Source organism: Carassius gibelio, chromosome B5 (assembly GCF_023724105.1).
Source record: "Carassius gibelio isolate Cgi1373 ecotype wild population from Czech Republic chromosome B5, carGib1.2-hapl.c, whole genome shotgun sequence".
NCBI lineage: Eukaryota > Metazoa > Chordata > Actinopteri > Cypriniformes > Cyprinidae > Carassius > Carassius gibelio.
In genome coordinates, this window is record NC_068400.1 from 38,510,581 (window position 1) to 38,523,401 (window position 12,821).

Below are 12,821 nucleotides of genomic sequence, written 5' to 3' on the forward strand. Positions count from 1 at the left end.
CATGGACAGTAGACCGTACACACAGTTTCAATGGAGGGACTGAGAGCTCTCGGACAAATCTAAAATATCTTAAACTGTGTTCCGAAGATAAACGGAGGTCTCACTGGTTTGGAATGACATGAGGGTGAGTTATTAATGACATGATTTTGATTATTGGGTGAACAAACCCTTTAAGATATCAGCACAATAACACACTGAGCAAAATATCATCTAATTAATGTTAATGATCAAATCTCAGAAAATATATCAGTATCGCACACTCCTTATATATTTAACGTTTTGTTTAGAAAAATAAGATAAAAGTGAGAAGTGAAACTTTTTTCCTCAAAATATCTGTTCGTGTCCCTGCTGGCTTTCAAAACCAGTTAGACTTCTCTGGTGTGCTGAAGATATGGAACAGTCATTGGGTGTTGGGTTGCTGTAGTTGAAGTCGTTATGGTTGTGTCTTCATGTAAACCCCACCCTTACCAGGATGTGTTTGACTTTCAAATCTCTTCTCTTGAGTACAGACACAAGACCAAGCTGATATGACAATGCGACTCCGTCAGATTTTTTATTTCTTCCTTCTTGGAATGTTTGTTGGCTTATCACTGAGTGGGTATGTATAAACTTTTTTTTAAATATGTAGCTGATTCAGAATATATGAGTTGTGAATCTGTTTATATGCTACCAAGATCACTTTATATGATCAGCTTACCACATGGCTGCACCTTGATGTATGTAGGCATTTAAACAGGGTTAGGAAGGTTACACATTGTAACACAATTTAAATTAATTACTCATGTAGGTCAGGAGTGTCTGCTCACTGTTCTGTAGAGTTTAGCTCCAAGTCCTGTCCAATTAAACAAGTTTGAACTAGCTAACCAATTTACTTGGTGTACAACAAACATCCAGGCAGGTGTGTTGATGCAAGTTGGAGCTAAACTCTGAAACACAATGGCCATTCAGGACTGAGGACACCTGATCTAAGCACTTTAAAATCATTAAGGCAAGGGTTTGTTTACAGTCATGCTGGTTTTCAGGAAATATCATTCTTCTTCCTTTTCTGATGTTGCCATTTATTAAATCAGGAACAAGAGCTCACAAATGTCACTGGTTCTGTGTGGAAAAATGTTTTCATGAGAGTATTTCAATTCCATGAAATTTGCCACCCCTGGTTTTCAAAGCTCGAGATCAACTTACCTCAAGAGGCTTTTTCACATTACATGTTGAATCCTTTGAAGCTGATAAAAGTTAGATATAAGACTGTCTTAGTCTTACCCATGGCAAAAATCACACACATGGCTTTCTGATTCCCTTTAGATTTTTTTTTATTTTGTCCTGACTAGCTTGTGCACTCTGAAAGTTGCTAATTGAACAGGCTGCCCAGTTGTTTTGTTATTAATTTTTTTTTTAAGGGTGAGAGTTGAGCCCCTTTCACACTGCCATTCCGGCAAATACAGCGGTAAAGTGTTCCTGTAATTGTTCCCTGGTCGCTAGATTTGGCACTTTCACACTGCCAGTGATGACCCGGTATATGTGCGTGCTTTCACACACAACCCCTGAAGATCCCGTAACGACACGTGACATCAGCGCGTGACGTGTAATGTACGAGTCGACAACGCTTGGCACGTTATACTTTAACTGAAGCAAGCAAACGATCTCTGCGTCAGCGCGGAAAGTGAGGAACTAACTGATCTCTGCTTCATTACAGTTTGCACATGTGTTTTCGTCGCGAATGTTGATCTTCCTTCAAAACAGCCGGTAAAAGAGTCGCGCGATAACGCGCGTCATCACTTCGATACCGAATTAGATCTGGCTTTTGTTCACACAGCGCTCGTTCCGGATCGATTACCGCAATGTTACTAGGTCCCCGACCCGGGTTCGATTCGGTAATCAATTCCGGGACGTGGTTGCTTTCACACAGAAGGCGACCAGGCAATGTTACGGGAATATTGCGGGTCCGACGTGCAGTGTGAAAGGGGCTTTGGAGACTCACCAAATGCCTAATTGGTAAAAAAAAAAATCACAAACAATTTAAATTAAATTAAATAAATTACATTAAAATGCAAAGTCATCATTTTGGTAATCTTAATTAGGTGGTTTCGGATGTACTTTAACTTTATTTGATTACCACCCATTTAAAACGCAGTTACTCATATTTCTTATTTTAAATACATAAGGACATTACGTCACGTGTATTCCATTACTCCGTTACATCCTTAACTGAATGAAGGTGTCAGACAACAGGAATTGATATTATTCTGAAAGAGATGATCACACAAACATCCAGTGAGGCTCTCTCTCTCTAAAGAACCTGTGAACCTGCTCCTCAAATGATGATGGTGGAACATTTGAAAGGACATACAGGTGTTGTTCAATGGAAAATCCTGGATGCTTACAAATAACATGACACGTCTGGAATGGAATTCCTGTTGAAATAAGCTGTTTTATTAGCTGAACCAGTCTGAAGCATAATTTATAATAATGTTGTGGTCAGATTTTTTGACTGAATACTAAAATATGTTACTGAAATAGTTAGGCCTCCATAGAGTTTATTTGTTTTTCCCCTTTCGAAAAGATATGCTGACCAACTTTTCTGCATGAGGTTGACAAACAGCATTTTCAGCTCCTCATTTGCTGATGAGGAAAAACACCTGCAATTATTTTAAACCTATTTTTAACTTAAAAACTGAAGTGCGTGAGTGTTGACACATTTCCAAAAGACCTCTGCTTAAAGGATTCTCTTGTCTTCTCTTACAGGCTCATTTACTGGGTAATCACCTCCATTTGGTTTGGGTAAGTAGACTATATTCATACACGTTCACGTGAACATGAAATGTTCAGTTTGAGCCAGAAATAAAAGAATAATTCTTCTTATTAAAACGTCAGAATGAAAAGTATTTACAGTAGTGACTTTAAAGACATGAAAGTGTGAGAACTGTGTCAGTTGTGTGAGAGTTGACAGTAGGCCTGTCGCGATAATGAAATAACTGTCTAATCATGAATATTTGATCTAACCATGGTTGGTTCAGAAGCTGTGATTATTGTGCTTTTTATATGGCACAAGGGGGGAGTCATATATCAAAAGAAACAGAAGAGCACCAGCTTTTCATGCACTGTATAGCCTATTTCATCTAAAGCTATTCCATATCTTAATGTGAGGGACAGGCTTGTACTTGCATTGTTAAATCATGGTAGCCCTAGTTGGCAGCCCTGGTTGATCCACATCAGCTTATCTCAACATTCTTTTTCAGATTGACTATCACAAGCTGGTATGAGTTAGACACACCAAAGCTTGAAGCAGATGGGCTACTGCAGCATAAAACCACCCAGGGCAGGGTTGCCAGGTCTGCTAATCAAAATGAACCCATTTGTGTTTTTGTCTGTCTTCCTCTCTGTTGGGGGGCCCCTTCCATCAAAATAGAATTCTGAGGGGAAATAGCTTTACACCACAGACAAAAAAACAAAACAAAACAACAACAACCCTTGACAACAGTTTATAAGTAGACTAATTGCAACTCTGACTCTGGGTACCACTCCCGTCAGCTAACAACAGGAAATTGATTGTTCGCAGGGAGTTTAAGTGACAGGCGATCTGACCAATCAGAATGTGGATATTATGTGCAACCACTGCTAACCGACGTCTTGCCTGACAGCTATAGAAATCCATGTTAAAATGGGGTAAAAAAGATAGACTGAATTGAAACTTTTTCAATATAACTAAATATAAAAATGTGCAGAGGGTTAAGCTGTACTGTTGTTGGCTGCCACAGTAACGGTAATTAGCTAAAGAAATTCCTTTGAAGTAGTCATTCTGCATATCAAAAAAAAATGTCATGTTCCCTATTTGCATGACTTGAAGCCCTTAAGGGGTTTGTTCACCCAATAATCAAAATTATGTCATTAATAACTTACCCTCATGTCGTTCCAAACCATTGAGACCTCTGTTTATCTTCGGAACACAGTTTAAGATATTTTAGATTTAGTCCGAGAGCTCTCAGTCCCTTCATTGAAACTGTGTGTACGGTATACTGTCCATATCCAGAAAGATAATAAAAACATCATCAAAGTAGTCCATGTGACATCAGAGGGTCAGTTAGAATTTTTTGAAGCATCGAAATACATTTTGGTCCAAAAATAACAAAAAATAACGTCTTAATTCAGCATTGTCTTCTCTTCCGTGTCTGTTGTGAGAGAGAGTTTAAAACAAAGCAGTTTGTCATATATGTTTCGCAAACGAATCATTTGATGTAACCAGATCTTTTTGAACCAGTTCACCAAATTGAACTGAATCGTTTTAAACGGTTTGCATCTCCAATAACCATTAATCCGCAAATGACGCAAACTTTTTTAAGGTGGCTGACACTCCCTCTGAGTTAAAACAAACCAATATCTCAGAGTAAAGCCACGTTCAGACTGCAGGATTTTAGCCCAGTGTTTGGCTCGCTTACAGGTTTTGAGAAATCGCAGACAAATACCCGAAATCACAGGCAAATCGGTGCTCGTTCACCCACTTGACAATCACGCAGTGTGAATGAGCAAAGATGCGATCTGAGAGAATCGCCGACAATTCGCCAATGCCCGTGAGATATTTGTCATGCTAAATATCTGGACTGTTGGCGATTCAAAAGCATGCTGTGTGAAAAGTGTTCTGACTGAAAACTACATCGGAGATGACCGACAGCCAGTGAGAGGGCAAGATACAGAGCAGCGGGAGTTCTGGGAGGAGTTATAGACCACAATATCAGCAAGCATGATATAAGAAGACACAATCCTTGTTCCTCGCATCTCCCCAACCATTACCTCCTCTATAATCTTCTTTTATTTTTCTTGTCTTTGCTGCAAATCAGCGCACAGGCAATTCTTACTGCAAGCTTCTTGCGGGCTACCATTTTTAATAATAATCCCAGTCTCACTAGAGAAGTCTTCCAGTCTCACACACGTGTGTTTGGTTATGAAACGTGGTTTGCATGCCAGACAGAGTTGTCGGCGATTCTTCCTGTTGTAAAGTCATGCAGTGTGAAACCTTCTGTCTCCGATCCATCGTGCACTGTGAACACAGCAGCAACTGAATGCTGGCCAAGATATTCATGCAGTGTGAAAAGAACAGTGACCCGACTATTTTAAATTTACAATCGTGCAGTCTGAACTCGGCTTAATTCATTTGTTCAAACAGTAGACTGACTGAACTGCTGTGAAGAGAGATTTGAAGATGAACACCGAGCTGAGCCAGATAATGAACGAAAGATAAGAACCGTTTCTGTCAGACGCCTCCGATTCGAGAACCGAGGAGCTGATGATACTGTGCATGTGTGATTCAGCATGAACCAGAATGACACACAGAGCGTTCTTTCAGAGCGATTCTTTTGGCGATTGATTCTGAACTGAATCTGTGCTAATGTTATGAGCCCAGGTAAACCGAAGGCTTGAATCAAGGGCAATCATCACCAATGAAGCCATTACGTCGAGCGCCATAGAACCGGTGAACTGTTGTCTTCAACCGGTTTAATGAATCGAACTGTCAGAAAGAACTACTGGTGATCCGAACACCGATGCAACTGGTTCTTCACTCGTGAACGAGTCAGTCTATTGTTCGTTATCTGGCTCGGTGTTCATCTTCAGTCCTCTCTTCACAGCAGTTCAGTCAGTGTACTGTTTGAGTTAATGAATTACTCCGGGATATTGGTTTGTTTGTTTGAGAGGGAGTGTCAGCCACCTTAAAAAAGTTAACCGCTTAAGTCATTTGTGGATTAATGCTTATTGGAGACGCGAACCGTTTAAAATGATTCAGTTCGATTTGGTGAACTGAATCAAAAAGATCCGGTTTACATCGAATGATTCGTTCGCGAACCGGATATCACAAACTTCTTTGTTTTGAACTCTGTCACAACTGACACGGAAGAGAAGACAATGCTGAATAAAGTCATATTTTTTTGCTATTTTTGGACCAAAATGTATTTTCGATGCTTCAAAAAATTCTAACGGACCCTCTGATGTCACATGGACTACTATGATGATGTTTTTCTTACTTTTCTGGGCATGGACTGTAGACCTACACACAGCTTCAATGGAGGGACTGAGAGCTCTCGGACTAAATTTAAAATATCTTAAACTGTGTTCCGAAGATAAACGAAGGTCTTACGGGTTTGGAATGACATGAGTGTGAGTTATTAATGACATGATTTTGATTATTGGGTGAACTTACCCTTTAAGTTAAAATACTGAGATATTATTGTGTGAAATAATAAAACAATGGTGTGTTCCCCAGTTGAAGTTTGAAAAAATATTTTCAGATGTTTATTCAGATTAATGAGGCTGTAGTTTATTAAAATGTCACAATATAAAAGTTTTAGTCCAACTGAAATTATACCAGTGCAATTATTGTGTACTACAATTATTAGACAGACAGGCAGAAAACACAAGTTCAGCCTCACCCAGCATTTAAGCAAACTGTGCATATGCTCAGTGATGCATGACTTGTAATGCTTCCAAATTTCAACTGACGTGGATGGAGACTATATACCATATACTATGGTAAACCCTGCTGTTCTAGTTCGATTACTGTGAACATGTAAACATTCTATAAGGAGGTCTGTTGAGTTACTTTCATTATTGTGTTTTGGTTTGCAGAAATCATCTAACAGGTAACCTGGGGTAAGAACTCATATAATGCATACACACATAAATGTATTATCTTAAACATACACATACGTTCCTGCAAACACACATAAGGTGCTTTTAAAACATAATTTGCTGTTTTTGATGTGGGGTAATTGAGGAATGCAGTTTGCTGAAAATATATGCCGCTTAAGGAAATTATCTACAGTGTACACATGCTTACATAGAAACACCAGTGTTTAATTGCAATCAGTGAATGATTACATGTGTGTGTTTAATATAGTCGGACAGATGTTGCTTCTGTGACACAATGGTTAGCCCCGATTGTATGGGAGGGAACCTTTGACTCCACAGTGATTGACTCCATCTACAAACAACAAAACATCACCGTAGCGACCACTGTCTTCGCTTTGGGAAAGTAACAAAGTTACATTCTTCTCCGACTCTCAAAATACATCCTTTTCTCTCTGTAGTATTTTGCTCTTTTTTATTTTTTACTTTTATGTTAATATAGTGATCTTGAAAGATTTTGTAAATTTAACTAGCAACAAAATTACTAAGGCAAGGCTACTTTACTAATAAAAGAGTCTTTTGTTTATGTTTTGTGTATAGCATTGATTTAATATATAGATATATAAATAGAAAAATGTATATAGATATAGAAAGTTTTTATATGTTATGTATGTATTCTTTTTACTGTTATTTTGATAAATTTACAGTAATGCCCTTGCTTAATAAAGGTATTCCTTTATTTAAAAACAGAATTATATCTATCTATCTATATATATATATATATATATATATATATATATATATATATATATATATATATATATATATATATATATATATATATATATATATATATATATATATATATATATATATATATACATATAAAATAGATATGTTTAATATCTGTTCCTCTCCTTTTTTCCAGATATACACGTTTTCTCAAAGATTTCCTGGAATCCGCAGAGGAGCATTACTTTGTTGGATTTCGAGTCCATTACTACCTGTTTACAGATCAACCGGAGGAAGTTCCTAATGTAAAACTAGGTCAAGAACGTTACCTGACAGTGAAGAAGCTTCCAAGTATGAACAGATGGCAGGATATCAGTATGAGCAGGATGGGAATACTGGAGAAACTAATAAAGGATGAACTGGCCAGTGAGGCCGACTATATTTTCTGCCTTGACGTTGATACAAAGTTCCATGGCCGCTGGAGTGTGGAGTCTTTGGGTCGTCTGGTAGGTGTGATACATCCTTGGTTCTTTGATGCTCCAAGGTTCATATTCACATATGAGCATAGACCAGAGTCTCAAGCATATATTCCAGCTGAAGAGGGGGATTATTATTTTACTGGTGCTGCATTCGGTGGCTCATTGAAAGACGTACATCATCTCACCAAAACCTGCCGGGAGCAGATGAACATTGATATTGCAAACTCCATTGAGGCGATATGGCACGAGGAGTCTCACTTGAACAAGTATTTCCTTCATAACAAACCCAGTAAACTGCTTTCACCTGAATATCTGTGGCGGGACATTAGTATGAGTTCAGGCTATGTGAAAATTATTCGCTTCTCTCATGTAGCTAAAAACAATGCTGAAGTTCGGCCAAATTTGTAGCACTATTGTGAAAGTTTATACCCCCCTCAACATGTTGAGTTTCACAATATTTTTTTTTTTATGATTCGTTAGTCTTGGGTCAAACTGGTTTAAACAGCCTTTTTTTGAAGGGGGGGACGGGTTTTGTAGATTGCTGATTTGATTAAAAAACATGATTCAAGCAAGTTATGTTTCCACAGAGACGTCCAGTTGAATGACATTCTACAGTTTTGATTATGAATCCTGATTGTCAAATCCTGTTTTAGGATTTCTTAGTATTAGAAGTATGAAAATGAGACCTGTTTCTTGACATCAAGTAAAATGTTTTTTCTCTCTGTTTGGAGAAATTGTTTACTTATTTTAAGCAAACAATTCATTAACTGTTTTATGCTTACTATGCATTTACTTCAAAATACCAAAAACACACACAACTTTTATAATAAACCCAAACAGTAACACCTGTAATAATGTATTTCTTAAGCCATAAATATTAAAACTGTAGCTGCTATTATGGTTGATTTGAGAAAACTTTAAACATGATAAAATACATGATTCAAATTATATCAAACATTTTATTCAATTTACTGAATTGTGTATACAATATTCCTTATACAAACTGTAATTTTGCTTTTGTCTTATGGTGTTTCACATGTGTTGTGTTTGTAATGTTTGCAGTTAAATATATTACCATCTGGTTAGCACTGTAGTCCTGAAACTGTAATGCAACCAGTCACTCCTGCAATTCAATCCTCCTATTTGAACACCTGTACTTCAGTTTGTACATGGATCTTTCAAACCATAATTTAAATATAGATCCGGCTTATCCAGAATTATATATGATTATAACAGCAGTTACACCCTTGATTTCTGCTTTTATTTTGTAGAAACCATGGAAATACCAAAAATGCTTAATATGTTATATGTTTTATTAGCCAAGCAAGCAACTGTTTGGATTAATGTATAGACTGAAAACTCATCTCTGTTATATAGTGCAACACTGTATATTCTTCTTGTATTCTTGATTTACTGCGAGTGCCATGTTTTACCAATGCTTTAGAGAAAACACTTTTGTCAAGTGGTTAACACCATAATCAGATGTAGTTTTATTTTTAGTAACAGTAATAAAGCATCATACATTAAATTTTTAAATCTCTTATTTACACTGTGTCTATGCTCAGTTTGTCATAATGAGAGGATTTGCTAACATGTAGAACAAAAATCTGTTTTGTGGAACAAGTTTTACTGCAGGTTTTAAAAGCAAAAGATTAGTCTGACCCCCCACACCCACTCTGACTGTCTCACAGCACCGCCATCATCACCCTCCCCCTACTGTGTCTTCAGAAAGCAGACGACAAAGAAGGTCAAAGGCCCAGGTGGTGCCTCTCCAGCCTGCCTTAAAGCTCTTCTTCATCAGACCCCCGGAGCTATGCGAAGTCCCCACCTGCTTCAAATGTATTATGTTCCACCATCATCCCTGTACAGAAGAAACCAAAGATCACAGGACTTAATGAATACAACAGACCTGTTGCTTTAACATCTGTGGTCATGAAGTCTTTTGAAAGAATGGTGTTGGCCTACTTGAAGGAAATTAATGGATCCTTGCTGCTGGACGCCCTGCATTTTGCATACCAAGCAAACAGGTGGATGACGCATTTCTTTATTTGTAACTTAAACAGTGCTTATCATACAAATACGACACATTATATGACATGAAAGGTCTGTGTGGCAAAAGCGAATAGTTAAAATTGTGGAAATGTGTCTTGGCAGAGCATCACTTTTAACAAAATGATACGTTTCAGTCCAGTCACTTTTTACATCCTACTAATTTTCGCTGTGCAGGAGTTGTAATTGTCTGGGGCTTTTTCTGCAGAAAGCTGAATTCTAGACGTGTCTTTTTTTATCGGTTATTTTGGTGAGACACCTGGCAGACCTCATGATTTCTGTCAAATAGTAAGGTGTGGCTCGGGTTATATGAACAATAGGCATCTGATCCATAAGAAATGACAAAAGTGGCAAACTTTAAAGTGGAAACCATAACTAGAACATTCTAATAAAACATTCTAATATAAATTCTGATATGAATTTGATTTTGATATTCAAATTATTAGCACAATAGTAAACGGCTTGAAACATTTACTGCGAAGAGCCAGACACACGATACCCTGAAACAAGTGAGAACAATAGACATTGTAGTGTCAGAACTGAGGTGAAGGCGCCTACAAGAGGTGATCAGGTGCAACTGCAGGCAAACCCACAACACCTGCCTAGGACATATTTACACTGCACTTCCTGGATTTACGCATTTGCGCATTGATTTTATTATTACTCTTGTTGGCCTGAATCTCAGCTTTTTTTAAGAAAAGCTGGCTGCTGAATTTTTTCCTAAATGGATACCACACTGATTTTCTTTTTTTTAAAGGTAAAACTAAAGCATATACCTAATATTAATTTATTTTGTATTTAGAATACTACTAATTGTATGATTGATACTAAGATTTAAATTTTTTTTTTTTAAATATATAGAATGTTAAAATATTACAATTTATTCCATTATCTCTAGTTTGTTTCTGCACTAAAAAGAAGTGGGAAAGAGTCACATCATGTCGAGAGCAGTCAACAAGGCTGATAGTTCCCCAAATCTAGCAGGAGAGGGAGTCTTTCAACTAAAATACTGCAGAGTTCACTAAATAAAGTCTAAGTGAAATTACTGCTTCAACACATCTCTCGGTAACTATATAGGCTACTTTTCATTCAAAGCGGGGGAAAAGACATAAAGCAAATTGGAAATGTTACATTTAATTTCACATATGAGATGTTGTTTGATGCTAATTTGCTTGTTTTAAAATAAATAATCTTTGCCTTTTAGATATGTATCAGATTGTTTATGGTAATTGCACGAGTATGCTTCTATTGCAAATGGTATAATAATTTATATTTCTGTAAAGGAAAATTGTAAGAATACTGTGACTGGCACAGTCACTAATGATCTTTCCATTTGCTGTTGGCAAACGTTAGACTTTTCAGGTAAAATAATGATAATAACTTACTTTAATTTTTCACAAAGTAACCTGAGTTCTAGCCAACTTGCAAACACTAAACCAGATTTTTTTTATTGTATTATTTTATAAAAGGGAACTTAAAAAAATTAATTAATCAAGATGTATTAAGATTTAACAGTTTAATGTACAGTTAAAGTATAATTTTTTTTCATTAACATTTCACAAAATATTTAGGAAACCACTTAACACTTCAATCATGCTCACATAAGTTTATGTCTCCTTATATTTAATCATCCAATGAAATGTACTTTAAATACCGATATGGTAACTTTTACTTTAATACAAAGATGACCAAAACATATACTTTTATCATTTTTATCATCATAATTTCCCCACCATTCCAAACCTTTTAGCAGTTGGTTACAAAAGTGGAAGTTCTGAAAGTTCATGAAAGTGGATTTGCACTAGGGCCTTTCAAGTTCCAAAAAAAAAAAAGATTAACGGCATGAATCATGCATCAGCATATCAGCATTATAAAAGTAGTCCATATACAAGTCATGGACTGTATCCCAAGTTTTTTAAGTTGTATGAGGTCACCTGCCTTTACAATCTAGCTTGACATGCATGGTATCTACTCACTTTTACCACATACACAAGAGAAGATTGAACATTAATAATAATAATAAATAATAATTCGTTACATATATGTAGTGCTTTTCTAGGCATTCAAAGCGCTCTACATTGTGATCTCATCAACCACCACCAGTGTGCAGCATCCACCTGGATGATGTGACGGCAGCCATAGTACTAGTGCATAGTAAAAGTCAATCAGTAGATATGGGGATGATTAGGAAGCCATGATGGCCAGAGGCCAATGGGCAAATTCACACCTCTACTCTTTTCAAAAGACATCCTGGGATTTTTAATACATACAGAGAGTCAGGACCTCAGTTTAAATTCTCATCTGAAAACAGGGCTTGTTGACAGTATATAGTGTCTCCATACTGGGGCACTAGGACCAACACAGGTTGAGCACCCCCTTCTGGTCTCACTAGCACCTCTTCCAGGAGGTCTCCTGTCCAGGTACTGACCACCCTGCTTAGCTTCAGTGGGTGACCAGGTGAGAGCTGCAGGGTGATATGGTCAGTTTTCCCTTTCAGATAGAAACTTTCAACTACAGTAATGTATTTTTATAATAAGTTTTGCAATAGATGGTAACATTTTTGATGTACGTTAACTTCAAATTCTGTACTTTTACATAATTTGTAAAATAATTTTTGACATACAGCCAAGTATGGTGACCCATGTATGGTGACCCATACAGAATTCATGCTGTGCATTTATTACACGCAGGACAGCCATTTATGCTGCGGTGCCCAGGGAGCAGTTGGGGGTTCGATGCCTTGCTCAAGGGCACCTCAGTTGTGAAATTGCCAGCCCAAGACTCAAAGAAGTCAAACTCTCTAACCACTAAACCACAACTCCCCTGGTGTAAGGCACTGAAAGCAAACATTTGAAAACACCTTTTCCATAATATTAATTCCTGGTTGATTTCTGTGTGTTACATAAAGAAGTGTTAAGTGTTATGCTTTGCAAAAAAGTGTTTTATGAA

General features: G+C 37.1%; 1 protein-coding gene across 2 annotated transcripts; it reads left to right on the forward strand.

Moving 5' to 3' along the window:
- Window positions 1–374: 374 nt before the first annotated feature.
- LOC127957520 (histo-blood group ABO system transferase) lies at window positions 375–9,370 on the forward strand. Of its 2 annotated transcripts, XM_052556092.1 has the most exons (6): window positions 375–598; window positions 2,743–2,778; window positions 3,237–3,329; window positions 6,613–6,636; window positions 6,884–7,018; window positions 7,541–9,370. In XM_052556092.1, exons 1-6 carry the CDS (start codon window positions 528–530, stop codon window positions 8,229–8,231), a joined length of 1,050 nt encoding a protein of 349 aa, XP_052412052.1. In that variant the 5' UTR covers window positions 375–527; the 3' UTR covers window positions 8,232–9,370. The 2 variants fall into 2 exon arrangements, with proteins under 2 accessions (XP_052412052.1, XP_052412053.1); XM_052556093.1 differs by lacking the exon at window positions 3,237–3,329 and having other exon boundaries at window positions 376–598.
- Window positions 9,371–12,821: the final 3,451 nt, after the last annotated feature.

What these genes read in the sequence shown, in the direction of transcription:
- LOC127957520 (XM_052556092.1), top strand. Translation starts at nt 528, where the DNA reads ATGACAATGCGACTCCGTCAGATTTTTTATTTCTTCCTTCTTGGAATG. An exon ending in GTTGGCTTATCACTGAGTGG is followed by an intron (nt 599 to 2,742) that starts GTATGTATAAAC and finishes CTTCTCTTACAG; the next exon opens with GCTCATTTACTGGGTAATCA. An exon ending in ATCACCTCCATTTGGTTTGG is followed by an intron (nt 2,779 to 3,236) that starts GTAAGTAGACTA and finishes ATTCTTTTTCAG; the next exon opens with ATTGACTATCACAAGCTGGT.